At 38.7% G+C, this 23,278-nt stretch overlaps 1 protein-coding gene across 1 annotated transcript in view; it reads right to left on the bottom strand.

Annotated features, from left to right (window-relative positions):
• Positions 1-23,278, bottom strand: part of LOC107557119 (teneurin-1-like) — a 208,840-nt gene that overhangs the window by 17,245 nt on the left and 168,317 nt on the right. Inside the window, exons 23-27 of the mRNA XM_016240450.1 lie at positions 16,041-16,195; positions 12,262-12,628; positions 9,218-9,728; positions 3,215-3,387; positions 2,770-3,029 (exon numbers count right to left, since the gene is read on the bottom strand). Of these exons, the coding sequence (XP_016095936.1) occupies positions 2,770-3,029; positions 3,215-3,387; positions 9,218-9,728; positions 12,262-12,628; positions 16,041-16,195 (1,466 nt within the window). The remainder of the gene's footprint in view (positions 1-2,769; positions 3,030-3,214; positions 3,388-9,217; positions 9,729-12,261; positions 12,629-16,040; positions 16,196-23,278) is intronic.

Below are 23,278 nucleotides of genomic sequence, written 5' to 3'. Positions count from 1 at the left end.
CAAGAAACGGTCAACCCTCAGGAGAATGCCCTTGGATTGATATGGCACTGTAGATTTGACACCTTGGGGTACAAACCTTACCAGAGAGAAGATGGTGATGTTACCATGCGAAAGATCTATCGCACTTTAGCCAAGCTTTACGATCCCCTTGGGTATCTCATTCCGTATACCACAAGAGCAAAAATCATTGTCCAGTTGTTATGGGACAAAAGACGGGAATGGGATGACCCCAATTTACCTGTGAATCTGCTAGCCAGCTGGCATCAGTGGGAGAGCGAGCTCCCACACTTGTCTCAAATCTGTCTGCCAAGATGCTACAGTTCCAGCCGGCAGTACCCTGTCAATAGTCGAAGTGTTCATGTGTTTTGTGACGCTTCTGAAAAAGCTTACGGTTCAGTAGCGTACCTGTGTTCTGAAGACGATCAGGGTAAGGTACAGGTAGCCTTTGTGGCTGCAAGGTTGAGAGTAGCTCCGAAGAAACAGATCTCCATTGCTCGATTGGAGCTCTGTGCTGCGTTAACAGGAGCGCAGCTAGGAGACGTCTTGAAGAAAGAACTGACCGTAGACATCCGTCAGGTTGTATACTGGTCTGACTCGACCACAGTTCTTGCTTGGCTGCATTCTGATTCTTGCAGATACAAGGTATTCGTAGGAGTCAGAGTCACTGAAATTCAAGAATTGTCTGATCCTGGATTTTTGGCGTTATGTTGACTCCGCGACCAATCCTGCCGATGATATCACACGCGGGTTGTCATTGGCTCATATAGCGGGAGACACACGATGGAAACAAGGTCCATCCTTCTTGATGCAATCTAGTAGCTGTTGGCCTAAGACACCAGAAGGTCAAGTTCCTAAAGAAGTTCCTGAAGAACTTAAGAAATCCACATTTTGCGGATCGTTAACTGAGACTGAAGATGTTGTACCTGAGGCCCTTCAATTCAGTAGTTATCGCGAATTTCAAGAGGCTACAGCGCGATCCCTTCACGGGGCGGCAGATGGCACAGATTCGCCTACTGCAGATGATTTTGAGAAAGCCGAGTTGTCTATTTTGAGACAATGTCAGAAGCAGGACTTTCCCGAGGAATTTGCTTTGCTCAAGGGAGGAAAAACATTCCTGTACGCAGCCAACTCATTAAGCTGGCTCCAGAGTATGACAGAAAATTGGATTTGATTCGAGTAGGAGGACGACTTCGCAGGTGCGATGACTTGAGTGATGATGTCCTACACCCACGCCCAAGTTCACAGTTACATCTGAATATTTCCAGCGACTGAAATTCAACCAGGACTGTTGTACTCATTGTTTCTCCCTGCATAATTGCAAGATTGTGTATCCTTGAGATCTAAATCTGTTGTAAATATTTGTTTCAGTTATTATTTGCATAGGCCTATGCTCCTTATTTGGACATTTTATTTGCATGTATTTGATCTCCTTAAATCATGAGTATGTGAGTATATGGAGTGGATTTGTTGATACTCAGCATCTAACAGAGTAAATCGATAAAACTGAGATCCAACTGTGTGTTTCATTACTCTCTGGGTCACTGGACATCCCTTGTAGTAACTGACACTCTAAGGTGATTTAGTACCGTAACAGCAACCAACGCATTCGTACAGTCTCTAATACAACCCCTTTAAAAAATCTTGAGATAAGTAATTGTTATTTGTACTTCCTATAAAGCACACTAATACTGAATCTGCAACCAAGAAGTGAAACTGAACAGCGAAAGAGTGAATATTGGAAAGAATGAAATAGAGAAGAGAAAGAGTTTATTAGAAAGGGAAGTTGGAACAGTGTGTGAAATGCAGGGTATAAGGCTGAGCAGTGCCTGTAGTATATAGGGTGTATAATAGAGAGTGTAGTTGTGTAATGCAGCCTATTTCTTCCATTTGCACTACACCAAAAGTCCCTTTAAGGAAAGTCAGTTAACTCTGCGGCCATCTTGGTAAGATCCTGGGCCGCTATTAGTAGTCAGGAAAGTAGATATCTCTTATGTATACTTGAATGGGGAAAGACCAAAAGACAAAACTGTTTTTCAAGCTTAAATTTCAATAACAAATCACCAACAAAATAAATATGCAGTGTTTGAATTCTGTCAGAGCTTTCCCCCTCCTTTTTAGGAAGAAAACGTACATATACAATCAAATAAATAAAGCTTACTTTAATGTAGGGTATAAAAAAATCATGCAATTAAAGCTTAAAACACAATAGTGTTAATTAAAGCTCAGCGCAGCACCATTATGAGAAATATGCAGTGTTAGAGGTGAGATTAGTACTCTTTATTTAGAATGAACCAGGTTCAATTTCACAGAATTTATTTATATTTTTTTTAATAAATTAAGAAAAAAAGGCAGTAGATGAATAACAGGAGTTGGGATCTCATTTGGTTCCATTTTAGTTAGCGATTTCACTGACTTGACCTCAGTGATGAATGCCGCATTTGCTGTGACAGCTTCACTTGAATCTAATCATGCGCTAGTGTTAACTTAACCTAAAAACCTCGACTGTTCAGCACAAAGGTGAACAAAATAATTACTGCATTTATGTCTAAGAGCAATCCTAAATTAACAAAGATTTTTAATTTTACTATCTCATTCCGTAAACACCTCACAAAACAATGTGTGACACACTTGAGCATCTTAGGAAATTTCGGATGGAAAATCATATTGCACTCCTGCGCATTACATGCTATACCCTGGTCACCCTACCCAGAGAACACATAATTGTTCTCAGTCTGCATTCATATGCTTGCGTGTGTGTCTGTGTATTACCCTCAGTCTCCGTTCATATGCTGTGTAATTCCCTTTGGCCTGTTCGCGTCTCTGTCTCCACTCTATCAGGCTGTGAGCTGGTTCCCCCGGCAATGTGATGTTGCATCTTCCGACTGTGGGATGGACGAGGCCTGCCGATGCTCCCGGCAACAGCCCGGATGACACGGTTGGTTCAGTACTGAGAGCAACGTCCATTCCGCTGGCATACGTCACCCACAGAGAGCCATCATCTCTAACGCCGTACACACTAACAGAGTGAGCTGGACAGAGAGAAACAGCTATATAAGATTAAAAGCACTACATTTATTACATGAAATGACCAAATTTTTATTTTTGTGTGAGCTGTCCCTTTAAATGTGGCTACGTTCAAATACTTTTTGTGGCCACTGTATTTGACACTATCATAAAAACTAATCAGTAGATTCACACACATACACTCTCTCACCTTGTCGAAGTGTGTAGATGGTGTTATCCGCAGAGTGGTTTGTAATTATAATAAAGTTTTCTCTGTTTGAGGCACTGGCTTCCACTCTGACAGCTTTCTCCATGTTTCCATGGAAACTGCTAACCTCTCCAGTCGGCAAGGTCATGTTGATGAGGTGTCCATCAGAGTTATATCTGCTCATAAACACATTTTCTGTTAGTTTGTGTGTGTGTGTGTGTGTGAGAGAGAGAGAGATAGAAAGATGTATTCAAGTTTAAATGAGTGAGTGTAAATGCATGTGCATGTAAGAGAGTTTAAAGGGGTCATATCGTGCATTTTTTTATAATTTTATTTCCCCTAGACGACATTTGAAATGCTAGTCAAGGTTTCGTGTGTCATAATTTTGTTTTTCATGTCCATTTTCCATTCTCTTCCTGACCCTTACAACAGCAGTAAACAGGCTGTTTTTGGCTGCCATCTTTAAGACCTCTGTGTAAACGCCCTCTTCACATGTGAAATGAGAAACAACGCTTTGCTTCACTTACTTGCGGCCTGGGTTTGCTTTTGGGTCCAATATAGTTCATGCTGCTGAATTCTTCAATAACGGCCTCTTTGCAAAGACTGAATTACATTTTGACAGGATCATAAAACAATCCACTGAAATGTGCTGAACTGTGAAGGTGGAACTGAAATGATCAGGGACCTTGTTAAAAATAAACTTGAGTCACAGTTTCCTGAAGTTACTATGTAAAGGATGTTTTTTATTGTTAGTTATACACAAATTGGAACATCAGTATCTTTTTTTCAATGTCTATTCTGTTTTTTCCTCGTTATCTTAGTGTGCAGTTCAAAAAAATACAAAATAAACATTGTGCAATTAATGTACTAATGTTCTGACATATCTATGTGTTTTTATTTTTCTAGTTACATTTTCTTTATTGTTCTTTACTGTTAATATTTATAAAATCAATTTAAAAATGCAGAAAAGAGTAATCTTTTTGGACTGGGATGGAATTTCTGAAGTGTTACAGTTACAAGTCACTTATTTAAAATAATCAAGGAAATTTTTTATTTTCACGATATGATCATCTCAAATGCAGATCTAAATAAAGTTTTGAGAGGTGCTTCATCTAATCATCTCAATCATAATGCAAAAGTACATAAACAGTTGATTATCTCACTGCTGTGACAATTCTCCAGCATCTCAGCAACCCTGCACTCCACCTCTTCCTCTATTCATTCATTACTAACTTCATTATTAAGTAGTCCGGGGGTTCTTAAGAGCTTTATTCGAGTCTCAAGCTGCAGCCTTGTCTTTGACAGCAAGCCAAATCTGTTTACCTTCATTATCCGCAGGGATTAGTGAACTCACGAACACTGTGTTAAGCACTTTGTCTACATTTTAAAGAAAGTAAAGACTAAAATCACCTACAAACACAGCGGCTTAAACAGCTTATTAAATACACTAAATGTCTTAACGACAATTACAAAAAGGTTATAAGATAGAAAATACCATTAGCTCAGTATGAAAATCAATGCAAAGTCCTCAAAATGACAGAAAGAAAAATGTGTGGGTGTGAGATACATTATAAAGGTGAATGTTAAAATCCGCTGATGCACCACAGAGGAACAGATGACTTGACATTTGAATCTTTGTGGACGGCAAGTCATGTGATATAATGAGTGGGTGAAATACTTCTGATATGTTTCATTTCTCTTTCTCCATTTCTAGAGTAGTTTTTAGAAGTAAACAGCTCAAGCTTCTTCATCTTCTCTGCCCCTGATTTATTTATGTCCAATCAATGTTAATGCCAATTTATTTTATATACTTGTGTCTGGCCACCCACACTAATGTAAAAGAATAAAAGCTTTTCATTTGATGAAACTCTTGAGCTTTCAAAAGCCTGCGGTTTAGATCAAGAGACACTGCAGCCGCCGTGTTCTTCTCTACTCTAAATGTTGAGCCTGCTTGAAATGCTGGTTTCTCCCTCATCTACTTAAACATCTTAGGGACTTTTTCCTTCCTTTCCTTGCTCACTGGGGGGTTGTAAGCCACTATTCTCTTTTTATTTTATCTTCTTTATTTTTCTATTTTCTGTAAAGCTGCTTTGGAACAATGTCTATTGCAAAAAGCGCTGTACAAATAAACCTGAATTGAAAAGGGACTAAATGGATTGACTGTGCAGGCACAAGCACATAATCCACATGGGTTATGTTACTGGATTCTCATTAAAACTCTACTGTAATCTTGTAAATAAAACTATATTTCTGCATTTTCTGAAGAAAATATGAGTGGAGCAGTTGCTATGCTGTTGCTAAGTTTTTCTGAGTAGTAGGAGCAACAGTGATGCTTACCTTAGCAAGCACAACTAATATGGCTATGTGTCAAAACTTAATGAGCTGCCTACCTAGATGCATTTTTGGGCTTTTGAACGTTTGAATCGATCATTCGAACACCTTCGTCTTGCCTCACTGGTTGCCAGACACTTGCATCAAGACACTAAAGCATGCATATTGAGCAGCCTCTCACTTTTGCAAATCAAATCATCAGACACAAAAATCACTTTCCCGAAATTTCACTATTCCTCAATGGTGGAATGATCTTCTCAACTCCCTCCAGTTCCATGGGACCTTCAAGAATGTCTAAATTAGGGATCTCAAATTCATAAAGGCTTGGGGAACACCAGCCAGGCGGAGGGCCAGTTGAAAGTGTTTTTACAACCATATGTTTTTAGTTAAGAGATTCATCTTTCCCTCATACCCAGCATAGCTCTGCATGTTTAGTTGACTAAAGACGACTGAGATTGTATTCCTGCAATTTTCTGTTTACAGATCAGTCAGATACAATATGTGGCCCATTAAATGATCAGAAACATCACAAGCTGGCTTTGATTTAGCATTTGACTCAATGCTATTAATGCACTCTTTCTAAAAAAAACATAAAGAATAAGAAATAAATAAATAAATTATAAACTATTCTCTCATTGCCTCTCCCTTTTATCTCTTTTGTAGCTTGGATTTTTCTGAGCAATTCTGAAACTCTGAATTGCAGTACTTTTAATGGTACCATAACTGATTAGGGATGTATTCGATTCAATTCGATTAACGATTTTGATTTCACGATTCGATTCACAATTTTTTTTTTTTACTAAATGAGATTTAAGACAAATTATAAATTAAATGTGTTCTTTTATTATTGCTTGGACGTTTCTTTGTGAAATTGAAATATAGCACTATAATAATATACTAATATAGCACTTGTAAATTATTGCTCTTTTTTTGGTTTTGATTGCTTCTATTGTCCTCATTTGTTAGTCGCTTTGGATAAATTTAAATATAATGTAAATGTAAATAACAAAACTAAATTGAAATTTTAAAACAAGCCCCAAATCAAGTAAATAAGTAACACAAATAAAATAAATCTCTTCATATAAACAAACTAAGGCTTTGTCTGTGCTCTTTCCATTTAAAATGAGAGGCAACCACTGCATTTTAATCATGATCCAGACAAAGATGCTGCATTCATGCAACATGAGCAGTTTTTAATCTAAATTAGATTGTATAATTTCGAAATTTGAAGCAAAAACAGAATGGTTTGACTTCAGTTTTGTGAAACTATGCATAAAAAATACCTGCATGAAACAGAAACTTGGTTTCCGCTGTAAACAAAGCAGCGCTGCACTTATGAACTTTAATATGCATTATACAGAAGCAAGAGGAAGAAAAAATACCATTGAAAGACAGTAAGTTCCCCTCAGACATACATTCATATAAACTCCTACACCTAATTGAATCGCGATTTGTTTAGCATCTCAACCGATTTAAATCGTCACAAATTTAAATCAATTTTCAACCGGCTCGCAGTTAATCATTACATCCCTATAACTGATTATTAAGTTGTGTTGTATTCCTCATTTTGGATAGTTGCAGTAACAACTGCAAAAGGTAAAATGCCTTTAAAAATGAAAATTCCTCAATACAAAGTTTAGATAGGCAGCTAGGTTTTGAGACAGCCTATCTGATCCGAAGAATACAATTTTTTTTAATCTCAAGTCATTACTGCATTCATATCAGATCTAAGAAATTTCCCTGTACCAGGGGCGCTTGTTGACGAGTTTACAACTCCTACATGGGTGTATATTCTGCTTTGAGGTATGTTTCTGAAATATTCAGAACTTATTACTTCTGGATGGAGGGAACTGATCAAAGTCAACACACCATTTCCGCTAATTCCTTCAGTGTTGTGTGCAGAACAGAATGCTGCAACGTAATTTAAATAAGCTTCCCCACTGTTGCTGAATAAGCTACAGGCTTACAGAGTTGCAAATGATAAACAAATAGTTTAACAAAAATTCTAACACTCTACAATAAAATTCAATTAATCAGCATTAGTTAATACATTTTGTTGACAGTATCACGAACAAAAACAGTATTTTTACTCCTTTTTATTAATTTAGGTTAATGTTCATTTCAATATATACTAATACATTTTAACATTTCAGTAATATAATATAATATTCTTTATTGTATTAGTTTCAATTTTATGATTTGTTTCATTCTGCCGTTTTGTCTTTGTTGTAAAGTGCTTTGAGAAAGCAAATTTTAAAGACTCTATACAAAATAAAATAATAATACATATTTAATATATTTAAATAAATTAAAAACAACCTAAATTAATAAATGCTGTTAAATGTTGTTATTTGTTTATTGCTAGTTCAGGATACCTAACTAATGTTATCGAATAGCAATTGTAAATTGTTACCACCCCAAAAATACAGCCTTCTGTTATTATCATTTGCAATTATGTTTTAGTAAAATTCTATTCATCATCATTAGTTTATGCAATTTAGTTACTATTAACATAAACAAACAACAGAACGTATTTTTACTGCATTTATTCTTCTAGGTTAACGTTAATTTTTACATACATCATACCAACACATTATAACACAATATAACATAATACACTTAAATAAATTAGTAATAACCTGGATTAATAAATTATGTTAAAAATTATTGTTTATTTTTAACTCTTGATATCTAATGAATTAACTAATGTTATTGTATAATGTGTTACCATCCCAAAAAATAATGCTTTCTGCTACTACTGTTTACAGTTGTGCTTTTGGCTATTACTAGGCTTTACAGGACATGAATTAAACAAAACTATGATTTTTGTGCTTCTCCCTTGAACCACAAGACATCAGTGTAATATTGACTAGTTAACTAGCATGCACCAGAAGGGGGCAGTGTCTCACAACATACCAAACAAAGGGAGCCAGGCTTGTGATCTGCATCAACACTACACTATGAGCTGCATGAGAACGTGTATCTCTCTCTCTGTGTGTGTGTGTGTGTGTGTGTGTGTGTAAACACAGTGTGTGAAAGGTCACCAAGTTGATCAAACAAAAAGGAGAGAGAGAGAGGAAAAGAAGCCCCTGACATTTTCACACTAAATTAGAACTTGTAGCTCAGTCTCACAAATCCCTGAAAATGCCCATGCAAACACACACACACACACACACAGGTACCCGGGCTCTTTCATAGTGAAATCAGAAGAGGATACAGAGTTCTTTTCTTTATTGGATAGATTAAGGCTGAGCGATTTTCATTGCAGCAGAAAAACACACAGCTTGAGAAATCGAACTACTGCACTCTTTCAAACAATCTCAGGTAACACTGTCGATCAGACTGTATTAGATTATTTTCCTTCTGATAAATTCTGATAAAGTGTGATTAGATTAGATGCAGGTAAAGATTAATCTATGCTGGGAGGGAATATTGTTTTATATACAGTAGAAACTTGCTACTATTCCTGCTAATAAAATAGCTTTAGACTATCAGTGTGCAAGTGAGGCTGTGTGGCAGCCGAAATAGATTCTAAAGGAAGCAACAACAGGATATGACACACGAAAACGAAGACAGATCGCGCTATCATGCGCACCTTAAAATCAAGCAATGCATTGCACTTCCCCGATGAGAAAAAAATAGACAAAGGGAGAGTAAAAGAACGGCATCACTTACTCGTAGACAGTAGTCCAGCCGTTCTCATTGCTGATGGTGGCGAGCAGCCCTGTGTTGCCGTAGTAACTGAGCTGTGAGAGGTCGTGTGCGAGAGCCGAGATGCGCTTCAGCATTCCAGCGTTGCTGATGGTTAGCCAGTAAACCTGGCCGCCCGGGGCTACAAGCCACAGGGGCACGCCATTAGCATCCCGCCGCAACTGCGCTATCGTGCCCTCCCTGTTTGCTATGCTGCTTAGGTGGCCCTCGGGGGTGTATGTGAAGTTAAGCAGGTAGTCCCCCGTCACCAGGCTGCGGGTGAAAAGGTGAGTACCATTTGGACTGAATAGATAAAGCTCTTGGTCTGCAACCGAGGTTAGCTCGTACAGTCCCTCGGGAGTAAGCTGAGGATGGTTAGCCGTGAGCCGGCGTATCCGCACGTTCCCGAGGTCAGCGATGTAGAGGGAGCCATTAGGAGAAACTGCCAGAGAAGAGGGAGACTTCAGCTTGGCGTCACGAGCATAACCTCCATCACCTAGGGACGAATTCATGGAGAGAATGAGAAAGAGAAGTGGAAAAAAAGGAAGTCTAGTTCATTAGGCATTCAGTGTTAGGTTTAACGATTAACCCTCAGAGACCCACTGCAATAAAATGGCAACACTGGTCTACAGTAGTTAAATAATAAAGATTTTTCAATAATTAAACCTGTGTATAACAGCAGCACAGACTCTTAAATGTGTCATAGCAACACGTTTGGCAGGGAGATATTTACAAATTGAATCTCTCAGCATGCTAAACACAGCACACAGCATGGCTGCCCACTGACACACTGCTGACTAGTTTGGATCAGATGCAGCAAAAAAGTTATTTGCCCCAAAAAGCAGTAGACCTGTAATAAGCTGTAATATCTACTCAATAATTTTTTTTTTATGTTTTTGACTGAAGTCTGTTAAGCTCTTCCATTTAATTGATAAAAAACAGTAATGTAAAAACAGTATTGTGAAATATTATAACAATTTAAAAATATATATTTTAAAATGCCATTTATTCCTGTGATGGCTTGGTCGTAACAGGACAGCCATTTATGGCTGAAGACAGGACAGTCTTCACTGTCATATGATCCCTTTCAAATTCAAATTGAGTGTGATACACTGCTCAAAGACTCCTGAACATCATTGGTTATTATCATTACAAATGTCTTTATCACTTTTGATCAGTGCTTCCTAATGTTTACTTGACAAATTAAAATAACACTTTCCTTGAACGGTAGTGTATATTGTCTCAAAAGGGACATATGTCTTGGACTCATGGTGCAGTACACATACACTAAACATTCTGTCATTCCTCTTCATATCTGTCACGTAAGCGTGTTGATGAACACACACGAAGACGAAGATGACGATAAGCAATCCACATATAGCAAATCCAAGCAAGAGGCAGGAGACACACATAACACTGACAATACCCAACAAACTCGAACTGAACAGACAGGAACTGAAATACACAGACCAAACTAGGATAATTAACAAGACACACCTGAACATAATGAAGAACTCAAATCAGAAACCATGACAACTAACTAGAAAGAGAAAACGGTGCAAACAAAGTCCAAACAATATAAGTACTAAATAATATACAAAAAAATATACAGAGAGAGAGAGACAATTGAGTAAATCATGGATAAACTATTCCTAATGATTTTCAGCGTAAGTGAATAAAACATTAGTGAGTGTAAGATGACACTCTCAGATGCACACACTCAAGTTTCAGCTCTAGATTACTGGAAAGGCTTTTTACAGAAGTCAATGCAACTGCACTGTAGGCTTGTATGCATTTGGAAGTAATTCTTCCGAGATTATGAAATTTTAGAGTGCGTCAGAGGATTGCTCTGTAATTAACATATCTGAATTTCAGCCTCCTTGAGTCCTAGCTTGCTGGGAAGGTTGCTCAAGAAAGCCAATTTGTATACTTTATTATAACAGTGGTGAAATTTTGCTACCTTTAAGTGTTGCACTTTTTCAAAACTCACCCAAGACAAAATATGCATTAAAAATTCATAATTTTATAACCAGTGGCTTACAGGGGCGTACATTTCGTCTAACAGTTGGGGGGGCAATAAACATAAAATTTCACAAGAGCGTTTTTTTGAAGGGGACAGCTAAAATTGTACTTGTAAGGATATGTATACACAGAGGAATGGCTTACTACTGTTAGTGCAGCAGGAAGACCGTGCCAAATTAGACAACGTCAAGCTGATGTGGTCGTGCCGAGACAGGGCTCGTGTCTATTGACATTACTATCCGTCACAGTGTTGCCAAGTCTGCGGTTTTCCCATGGAATTGGGCTACTTTATCACTGTTGCCGTGGGTTGTTTTTCATGTCCACGGGTTGACGTGACCCCAATAACGTGTATTTTAGCCCCCGGAATGCGATTTTTACCGGGGGATCTCCTCGAAACGCGGTTAGTTTGGGCTAGTTTTGGGTAGCAGTTGGGAGGGTTTTGTTGTAAAAAACCTGGCAACCCTTTTCGTCAAGCAGGTAACGTTATTATTGCTAACCTAGCGACTCATCGAAAAATACACTGGCATCATCTGTATTAAAGAGAAAATAATCACTTCATCCGATGTTTAAGTGAATAAAATAGTCTTGACAGACTTGAAGTTCCACAACTTTTGACTTTGTTCTCTCTCACTGGACTTGTGTGTGTGTGTAGGTGATGTAAAAGAGGAAAGCAGGCATTTGGGCCAAAGCACTGTGAGACTCAAAATGTTTCTAAATTTAAAATGCATTTTTGCCCCGTTTGTGTTGTTTTACTACTTACACAATTAGTTAAAGTATAAAACATTGTTATTTACAATATACAGACTGGTTTTTAATCATATTTTTAGGGGGGACAACCCTCAGATGGGGGGGTCCAGTCCCCCCCCCTCCCCCCGGGATTTCCGCCTATGGTGGCTTACTAAAAAAGGTTTAACATGGAAAAATAACACATCATTAATATGAATAACCCTCTCTGAGGGCCAAAGGAAAATCACTGCGTTTAGCACTTTGGTGTATGTTTATCTCACCTGAGAAACACTCGCAGTTGGGGTCAATCTTACAATCACATTCACTGGTTGCCCCCGCGATTATGACCATTTCTCCATTTGTGGACACCTCTTGGACACGGCTGTGCTTCCGGTCGTCAGTTTCTGCAATGTATAGAGACCCCTGGTGGCTGACAGCGATAGCTTTCGCTCCCTCCAGCACAGAACGCACCGCTGTTTTCCCCAGAAGGACCGGTTCAATACTGGCCAAGGGGCAATGGATGGGTCGTCCAGCAACCACACGCACCTGCTGGGACTCGCTCACCTGGAGCACAAGGTTATTATCGAGAACGTAGAGAGAGTTATCCAGCGGACTCACTGCCAGGTCTGTGGGCCACTCTAAAAGCACCTGTGGATACACAAATGTATATTATTAACTGCTATGAATGTGAAAAGTGTGATTTTATTCATGACAGATTTCACAGCCACTCTTATCTGCTCATGGCCTATTCATATGTACTCTCTCCAGCTGACATGAAGGACAGAGACTATTTTATCATCATTTTGACTATTATTATACCAATTTACATGTAACATCAGTGAGCGGGTTTTACATTATATATACAGAGAAGAGATGAAACCGAGAAGAATATGAAAGTACCAAGCAAGTGAAGAAGAGGAATAACTCGATATCATACTGTGACTTGTATTGTGTAGATATGGTTGGGATTTACAAAGTCTGAAAGTGAGCAGAAAAATATTCTCTGCAAACTGTGTCACACACCGGTCATCTGGAGGTGGAAATGCCAAAACTACTTTTCACCATCGGAGGTGGAAAAACCTCTTTTACCAACAAAAAATGAAGTATGCTACACTATGAGAGCCAAAAGATGCACCCTGCATCCACTGATCCATTTAACAACATTAGTTTTGCTGCTTTTGAGTCTTTTGTTTTGAACTCTAAAGATACATAATCTAAAGCTGCTTTTGCACTGATGCCAAACATATTTGTTATGAATATTCACCAAAATATAATAAAAAAAATTATACAATACAAATATTATATATGCATACATATATTATTATAAATTATATTATACATTATACAAAACATTATATATAATATTACATATATAATACACACACACACACAGGGTATATTTTGTGATGTGCACCAACCAAAATGAAAATACAAAGTGCAAATAATCCAATGAGATGCAGTACCTTTCATTTGTAAAGTCGGATTATTAAAAAAGTATTAACACATGGTTAGTTAATATATACCAGAGTAACTCGAATTTGAGGACACTGGGTACTTAATTGAGATAAAGCCAAAGCAAAGACCTTCTACCGAAAGAAAAATAAAATATATTATTCAGACAATGTTATTCAAAAACAATATTTTACAATTTTTATATATATATAAAAAAGTACAAAGTCACGTGAGTGAAAATGTAGAAAAAGTGAACTATGAATAAATTTATTTTTGCTTAAAACAATGTAAAAAAATGAAAATCAGTCACTCTCAGTAAGTCTATGGTCTACTGTCATTAAAATAACCATGTAGAATGCAGTCTAATCATATAACGCAGGGACAGGGAGCAGTAGCACTATTCGAGTCTGGAGAAAAAATACCCCCTTGGCTTTCTACACCCATGATATTAACCATTTTCCTGTTAAATTTCCTATCAAAATAACTACATTGTGATATACTGTATACCATTGCCGTGATAATATTTTAGTCATAACACCCAGCCCTAATGTGCAGCCAGGTAAAAAAAACTAAACACACATCTTGGTTCTGTGTGTGTGTGTCCACAGCTGCCCGACAGCCGGACAGTATTGAGTGTGAAGTGTGTCATATCCCAGGCATAGTGGGAATTATGCAGATTTTACTGCTTCTTTTACCCAGTGGCCTGCGGCACCTCATTTCCCCTTCTCTCTCTCCCTCTCTCTCTCCTCACTGTCTGATTCTTATTCACACACAACACACCCCACCGAATGAACTGTGAAGAAGTGCAGCATGTGTGTGTGTGTGTGTTGATGGGAGTGAGAGACATCGAGAAAGAGAGCGAGAGAGAATGAAAGAGAAATCAAGGGACAGTCTGCCAAAAATGGATGCTATTCAGAAGCGGGAAGAATTGTGTCTGACTTTGAAGGCAGAGCAGTCCTGCAGATTTAATGAGGACACACTGAGTTAAACTGCAGGGGGAGAAAGAGACAGAATGAGAGAGTAAAATAGATTTTTAAGAGCACTTTAAGAGAAAGACGTGGAATTGCCTTATGTTTGAGAAAAGCTTTACGATTTTAGTGTTCGAAATGGATAGAACAGAAAGGCAGAAACCTCAAAGGAGGAATAGACAAAGAGAGAGGGAGAGAGATAAAAGAAAATTAAGGATGTTGCTGCAAGCTGTATAATGTAACTCTGTGGCACCAGAGAGACCTTCGGTATCAGCACTTTCTCACTCTTGAGGTGAACAGAGAAAACTGTGTGTGTGTGAATCCTGTGGAGCTGAAGGAATAGGTTGAAAGAAAGAGAGCGAGAAGGAGAGAGAGAGAGGGTTGGTCAAGACTCTCACTGTGTGGGGTGTGTATGAAGGGTTTCTTTCATCTTTCAGTTCTTCGGTTTCTGTGTACTGTTATTCACTTCATTTATGTGAGCATTTGAGAAGACATACTGACCATACTGATAATTTTTCTGATGTCTGCATGCAAACACAAAGTTAAAAGAGTGTGTGACTGCCTTTAAGAAGTTAAGTGGTTATTAAACTGACAGAGGTTGGCCATATCTTATAAATATCTAATGCGCACACAAATGATGTGTAAATTTTAGTGTATAAAATGTACAGGGCTGGGTAAAAATATAGATTTTCCAATGAATCTCGAACTTAATTTGAACAATCCTGATATTGTAGCCTAATCACACACACAAAAAAGATTCTAATGGCAAAATATACCCTAATGTATTAAAATCTAGTCAACAGCTTGTGAATCAAAAGTAATCAGGAAATCTGCATTGATGCCCATTTCTAAAAATGTATAGTCAACATGAAAAATGTACCCTATTTATTTTTCTCCCAGGAGAAGTACAGTATATATTTGAAATCTGCTATTTTGCTTCATACATCTACTACAAAATCACCTTGTGACCAGCAGATTAAAAGTAATTGCAAAAATATCTAAGAAAAATTAAGTTAGTTCTGAGAAAAGTTCAAGTATTAATTAAGCTTTAGCGTTAGTTCTGGCAGGTCACGTGAGTCAAGCTTGCATCAGCTGATTCTCAGCTGATCACATCTACCTATAGGAATACGACACCTATCGCGGCATTCCTATATAAGCTGTATTCAGTATTATTCAGCAGCTTTTTAGCTTGCTTCGGAGCAAATTACCCTCCTCCATCCCCAGCTCCACCTTTCGCCACAGTCAGGACTTAGCTTTCTGATATTCCTTGCTAATCAGACTCCTTTATCTTGAATAAAGTGTTACACTTAAATATCATTGAGTACATTAATGATATCTGCATTGTTCTGTTCTGTTAACCCTAGGGGGGTTATTATTGCTGCTCTCCCTGCTCATTCATGACAGGCTGCATGGATGGGCAGGGAGGTTTTTTGCCCAGAACAGAACCATACCGCCAAACCAAACTTTATGCTAAGTATCTATCATTCTGACGATAGTGGTCCTGACAGAACTTATTTGCAGAAGCCACTTGGCTTGATATTTTGTTTCTAATCCAATGACATTCATACGTTTTATTTTGTTTATTCTAAATTCTTTTTGTAGCCACCATATGTACATTTCTGTGTGTGTGTCTTTTTCACCTGGCTGATGTCCATTCGAGAGTCGCAGCTGATTGGCTGGGAGGATGTGAGTCCGTTTGACCCAATGATGGTTGTTATCACTCCTTTGTCATCAATCTTACGGATCGTTGATCCGTCAACAAAGTAAATGAACCCATGCTTGTCCACTGCGATACCTGCAGGACAACAGGATACACACACAGTCATTTCTCTCCATCTCTTTGAGTTTTAATGCGCTTTATTGGCGGAACAAATAACTTTACATTTGCATTGCCGATGCAGTCGCAGCTTAACTACAGATGATGAGGAACGGTGCAATGAAGAAAGATGAGTTTCACTGTATCAGGCAGTATATTCCTCTGTGTGTGATCATTCTGTTCACAGCATCTTAAATATATGCAAATTAACTTATATATGTAGATTTATGCAAAATGACATCAGATATGCAAAAAATCCGGTATTTCTTTTCATTGTTCATCCAATTTCTCTTTTTCATTTGTCTTGTTCTATTCGAATGCTCGCAAATCACCTTGAGCTGTGCAAGGCAACTTGGTTTTACATTTAAATCGAGCGGTGCACAAACATACATTGTTACAGTTTAATTAAAACTGATCTTTAGCACAAATACACCTCCAGGCCACTAACATTAGGAAACAATCGCCACCCTCATTGCTGTCAAAGACTTCATTGTTTTTTTTATTGTTATTGTTTCTTTAAAGATGTCTGTTCCAAAGATCTTTCAAAGCATATGGTTTGTAAGGAGCAAACTACGCACTGAATGGAATAGTAACTTATTACTTAATACTGTTCAGTGTGCACCATATACGACCACCTAATTTTTATTTAGAATAAGCTAGACAGTATTTCACACTAAACTTTATGGCATGTTAAAACTCAGGCATTTAAAATAAAAATAAAAAGATTATTTATCAATTGCAATCTAACTTTGTGTCTTAACATTTGGCAGTCGGATCAGATAATGAGTCAATAAACAAGCTGATATTACTTTTGGCTAATTTGTCACACTGGAAATGAAGGTCAAGTTGAGTGCATTGCACTGTGGGATACAGTATTCCGTACAGTGTCCTCAGGTTGTATACTGCTAATTTAGGCAAATCCAGGTATTCTATGCATACAGAAAATGTGCATATTGTGCACAGTATACATACTGCCCACAGTATAAGAGTAGTAAGATAGTAATGTATACTATTTGGAACACCTCCACACAAATAAGCACAGAGTTGCTTTTTTATTTTTTTGCGGTATGTCGCTTACTGATATTTTTGTCCTCCAGAGGGATTTCACTCTGAAGTGGGAACAGGCTTATGTAACCATCTCTCTCTCTCGCACTCTCACACACACACACACACACATCAGAGTTTGTAATGGCAAATAGCACTGTGTGTGTGTGTGTGTTTGCGGTTTTCCTTTCCCTTCTCTAATTTGCTCTCTTTACTCTGGCTCTCTCCCTCTAATGAGAATCACAGAGATAAGCAGACATATTGGTCTGTTCTCACCATGCTGATTTACTCTGGGAGAGATCGAGTCACACACATACCCATATACACATGCAAGCAGTCACAGATGATTTAAATGGTTTATTTGGATTCACAATTTAGATAATACTAACAGGAACCACATATTTTCGGAGACAGTATATGGCAAGAAAATCTGCCCGCAGAGTGCATCTCAACACAGCACCAGTAAATGACAGCTCACACTTGTCAGTATGGATAGTGGTAACAGCACCTTCTCCATATGGATAAACTGCCTATAATAGCTGACACAGAGCAGTCCTTCACTAGTTGCATTGGCTGTTTTTTTCCCAACCCACACTGTAAAAACTGAATATGTGCAGTTGCTCCCTTGGGGAGCTTATTTCTACCTGTCATGACCCTTAAAATGACTTAAACTAATGTAGTCGGGCTGACACAATCATATTTAAACAATATTTTGACTTATATTTTGGAGCAAGCAACGTATTAATCATTTATGTTCACCTCAAAAACTATCAAAAATCAATGCAATAATTGTGCATTGTTTTACCAATTTCAAATTCACAGCAAACTTCCACAATGAGAATCATTTCTGTTTTCATTAATAATTTCCATATACATTTGACAAGCTTTCAAAAGAGATTGATTATGTGATGTAAACCAGTTTCATTTCTGTATAGGGGAGACCCGGCCAGTTGTCACAAGTGCTATCATATACTGTAAAAAAAAAAAAAAAATCATAAAAAACAATTTCTTTTAAAATATATTTCATAATTATAACTTAAAAATTTGAAATTGAGAAACTAAAGTCAAAATTGACAAACATAATTATAATTATGATTTACAGTACCACATTTTTATAAGACCAATTATTGTAAGTAGTCACATGTGTTTAACATATTGTAATTTTAATGTAGTAATTACAATTAAATTTTTTTGGCCAAAATAATAATTTGATATTTATGTATAGTTTATAATAGGGTATGTAATGGTAGACTGCCATTATGAAAACTGATCTGTATAATTTTTTCCTGGGCAATCGCAGTGGAATGTTCAATAGTTTTTTTTTTTTGTGGCCAAGACTTTGTTGCATATCCCTATACAGAGACTGACTTTGAAAAGTAAATAAATTCTGAAAAAATATTCCCTAGAATAGACCCAGTCTCCCTTATTTTTGTTGACAATCCTGAAATGGTGCACAGCTTACAGTACTTTTTAATTTACTATTCAGTCTTGTTGAGTGGCGTTGTCCCACTACTGTGTTGATAAACACACACAAACACAATGATGAAGATAGGCAGTCTTTAATAAATCCACATAAGGTAAATCAAAACAGAGGTAAGGATTGCAACACACATAACATCAACGAGCCCCAAAAACAATGAACAGAAAGAGAGCAACTTAAATACACAAGCAGACTAGACTAATTAATGACACACACCTGAATGGAATAACAATTAATGGAAATGGTGCAAAAGGAAAACAAAGTCCAAACTGAATGATACAGTGACAGATCGCCCCCCTCCCGGAAGGCGTGACCGCGCGCCATAGAGAGAAGGATGAGACGGCGAGGAAGATGAGGAGATGGCGAAGGGATGGCAAAGGGCAGGCACGCTGGCAAAGAGATGCATGAGGAGGACGGACAATCGGGAGGAGGACAACAAACAAAATCCAGGGAGGTGCAGGTGGAGGAGATGACCAGGGAGGAGCCTTAAGCAAGAGAGGGTAGGTGGAGACCCAGGTCACAGCCAGGACTACGCTCCACATTAAAAGGAGGAGCCAAGGCGTGATGGGAACACAAACCGCCATGGGGACGACTAGAGGCGAAAATGGCAATGGAGGTGGAGCCCACAGCACAGACAGAGAGCCGAGGAGCTGGAGACATGCCGAGGATCCAGATGGCTGCTACGGAGCTGTAGCAACGATCGCCCGAGATGTAGGTTGGGATCTAGAGGCCAGAGGGCGAGCTGGAGCGACCGAGGAAGGAGGTGGAGCCTAAGGGATGGCAGAGCAGGATGTAGCCGAAGGGGTTGAAGGCCGGAGAGGAAGCGTGGCGAAGTCCGACCCAGGTGGAGCCGACTGACTGAGGGAGCCCGGCAAGGCCGAATGGCCGATGGTCCACTCCGGAATCGAGGGTTGGAGGAGCGCAGGAGTCTGGATGGCGGGACGAGGTGGAGAGGTCCAGAAGATGAAGACTCCCGGCAGGCCCAAGATGGAGCCCCACCACTGAGAGGTGGTGACATAGAGAGACTGACAAGGGACGAAGAAGACTGGACAGCAGGAGTGGCTGAGGACTGAGGATAATAAAGAAATCTCTTAAACCAGCTTGGAGATGAGGTGGAAGAGGGAGGCTGAGTGGGACCAGCGAATCAGACAGATGAACAGAATTAGGCAGGCTTAGGGGAAGCAAAGTCTCTAACTCTCCAAACTGAAAAACAGTGTCCAAGTCCAGTAAACACTCACTCTTAGTGGCAGGAGGATGGGTGGCACACACTTCCATTCCCTCGTACTCTACAAGAGCCCCCACGGTGATAGATGGGGCAGCCTGCTCAGACACCTGGTCAGACGTGGCTAGCTCTTGGCGCGTGCTCAAACATCGTGGTGGAGGGGGGCTCTTGGTCTGTGGTGGGCTCCTGCTGTCACTCTTCGCAGCGGGAGGGTTTCTGGCTGGGCACTGGGCTAGGAGTGGGGATTCTGTCATCGTCAGATGGTCCGACGGTCAGAGATGATCCACAGTATACCAGCACCCACTTCACATAGTCAGCAAAGCTCCCTTGAGGTTCCTCCCCGAACAATTGCTCCTTGGTGGCGGTTTTCAGGCCAGCGTGTAGAAATGAGCATAAGCAGTCGTCCGGATAGTGGGTGAGATGGGCCGGAAACAGGAAATCCTCCACATGTTCCTTGAGGGAGCGAGTTCCCTAGCATAAAGGCATAATAGTAAAAGGGACAGATTGTCCATGGTGGGGAAAAAGTGAATCCAAAAAAGGGAAGGCTTGCAACACATGTAACATCGACAAGACCCGACAACAATGAACCGAAATAGAGCAACTTACCGTAAATACACAAGCATAGATTAGACTAATTGATGACACACACCCGAATGGTATAACACAATTAACTCAAAGAACAGAAACAGTGCAAAAGGGAAACAAAGTCCAAACTGAATGATACGGTAACAGGCATACGGCCCTTTATGCCGAGTTCACACTGCACGATTTTAGCCCGATTTTTCACTCGCCGACAGGTTTTGCGAAATCGCCGACAAATACCCGACATTGGAGGCAAATTGGTGCTCATTCACGCGAGTGACAATCCACACAGTGTGAATTATCAAAGACACGATCTGAGGGAATCGCCGACACGTCGCCGACGCCCACTAAATATTTGGCATGCTAAATATCTGGAGCGGTCGACTTTTTTTTTTAATAATTACAGTCTTGCTCGAGAACTCTGGTCTGACGCACGCAGGTTCTCGTGTTATTTCCTTATTACTTCTCGCGTGTGTTTTGTTGTGAAACGTAGTTTGCGGACCAGACAGAGCTGTCGGCGATTCTTCCTATTGTGAAGTCATGCAGTGTGAAACCCACTGTCGCCGTTCCATCGTGCAATGTGAACACAGCAGCAACTGAATGCTACCCCAGATAGTCACGCAGTGTGAAAACAACGGCGATCCGACGAGTTTGAAAATCGTGCAGTGTGAACTCGGCATTAAATGCTGAACATCCATTCAGACTTGTGTGCAACAAACAATACAGATCATGTTGTGCTGTAAACCAGACAGAAATACATGTGAAGACACACACGCATACACACTACCCTTGTTACTGAAATTCTATCTGCCTCAATAAGCCTGTTTACAAATGCATCTTGTTATGGGTGCTAATTACGAGGCATATTACCCACTTAACGAGCATAACAAGCTTAATTATTTATTCTGCCTTCGGAGGGGGATACCTCCCTCTGCCTTTCAAAGGGTCCTAAAGGCACAGAGAGACCTCCAGGTCCAGAACCCCCTTTTCTTTCTTATCTTCTAAAATGGAAAATGCTGGTTAGATTGAAAATGATCAGAGGAGAAGCTAATCGTCACACATATATACAATTCAAAAGCAGACCACATTAATTTAGACTGCAGGACCTCTTCTCTTCTCTGAACCCTCTTGAACTCAGACTGAATGGAGCATGTCTGTCTGTTTGCTCCTCGCCTCCCTCTATTTCTCTTAAACTCTCAGCTGGCATCAGACCAGACAGTGAGCACCCTATCCTACAGGGACTTGTGAATTAATGTGCCCTTTTCTCCTCCTATCTCTCTCCGCCGTGAATCCAAGATTTCAGTGAATTACAGAGTGCTGCATCTGTACCACACACTCATCCACATTCTGAGATTCTACAGCACATATACACAGTACACGCTGACACAAACATACAGTGTGGACACATACTGTACAGCAGAATCTCAGAGGAGTTGCTCAGCGGTTGATCCATCAGGACACTTAATGGAGTAGCATACTTAAGGGATTACAATATTTTTCCTAAAATGTTTTAACCACCTGACTACTAATATAAATATAAATATATTATGATAAACGTTTATATTAAAAAAAAAAAAAAAAAAAAAAAAATGTGCTTAAGCACATTTTTTTATTATCAGTGGTAAAAACAAACAAACTTAACTGCTTAATATTTTTTGTAAAAACCAGAAAGTTAAAAAAAAGAACATTATAATGGTTTTACATGTCTCAAGATGTCTTAAACCGACTTAAAATAGGACAAAACAAACATCGAAATAAGCCAAAATCAATAAAATGAAGATATTAATGATTTTAATTAACAACCTCAACAACTGTTTTTGTTTTTCTTTGAAGAACCAGGATTCCCACGGTCTTGGAAAACCTGGGTATATGAGGTAGCCTAATTTTAAAAGATAGATTTTTAGACTTGAAAAAATCACATAAAATATTAAAATCTTATAACTCTCATATAAACTTATGGGCATGAATTAAAATTTTTCTAATGTCATCAAACTTTAAAATATTTTATTTATATTTTTTAGGTTTAAATTCAGTAAAAAAATTTAATAAAATAATAATCTTATCCTTAATTCCTTATCCAATAAATCATGAAAAACTGGAAAAGTCTTGGGACCTTAAGAGTGAGCCCAGACCTCAACTTGAACTTTGAGCAACAAATACAGCAGGTGGTAAAATTAGTATTTTACAATCCAAAAATGCTCAAAAATCAACATTTACAGATGCAGAAAATGTCAATCCTACCAGTATATCTTCCTGTAATGTGCCATCAAATCTCCTGAAAATAAAATCTCCTTTCAAAACAAACAGGGTATTTTAAAAGATCTCAATTTTGATTTTATTTTGGCTTGTTTAATGGCTCTCTGCGTGAAGGTCTGGGCCTTTAGCGAAGACTATCTTTTTTTTACCGCACTAAAGAGATCCCAGTCACAGAAGATGCTGCCGTGGTGCAGAGATCAATACTGCATCACTCTGAGTATCTATGTGTATAAAGAGATATTGATTATAAAAACATTCTGTATATTGAGATTAATTGAATCAACAGCGAGCCAAAGTCAAGCCACACACCAACATACAGAACTGTCAAAGCTCGTATGTAAGTGACGCATAGTATCAGCATTATGGGTCAGATTAGCAGAATTTAACAAAAAAATCATCATGCCGAAATGTTAAAGGGGTCATATGATGTTGCTAAAAAGAACATTATTTTGTGTATTTGGTATAATGAAATGTGTTT

Source organism: Sinocyclocheilus grahami, unplaced genomic scaffold, assembly GCF_001515645.1.
Source record: "Sinocyclocheilus grahami isolate Dianchi unplaced genomic scaffold, SAMN03320097.WGS_v1.1 scaffold589.1, whole genome shotgun sequence".
NCBI classification, from domain to species: domain Eukaryota; kingdom Metazoa; phylum Chordata; class Actinopteri; order Cypriniformes; family Cyprinidae; genus Sinocyclocheilus; species Sinocyclocheilus grahami.
The sequence above is the reverse complement of the archived record's forward strand: the minus strand, read 5'-3'. Positions and strand labels throughout refer to the sequence as shown.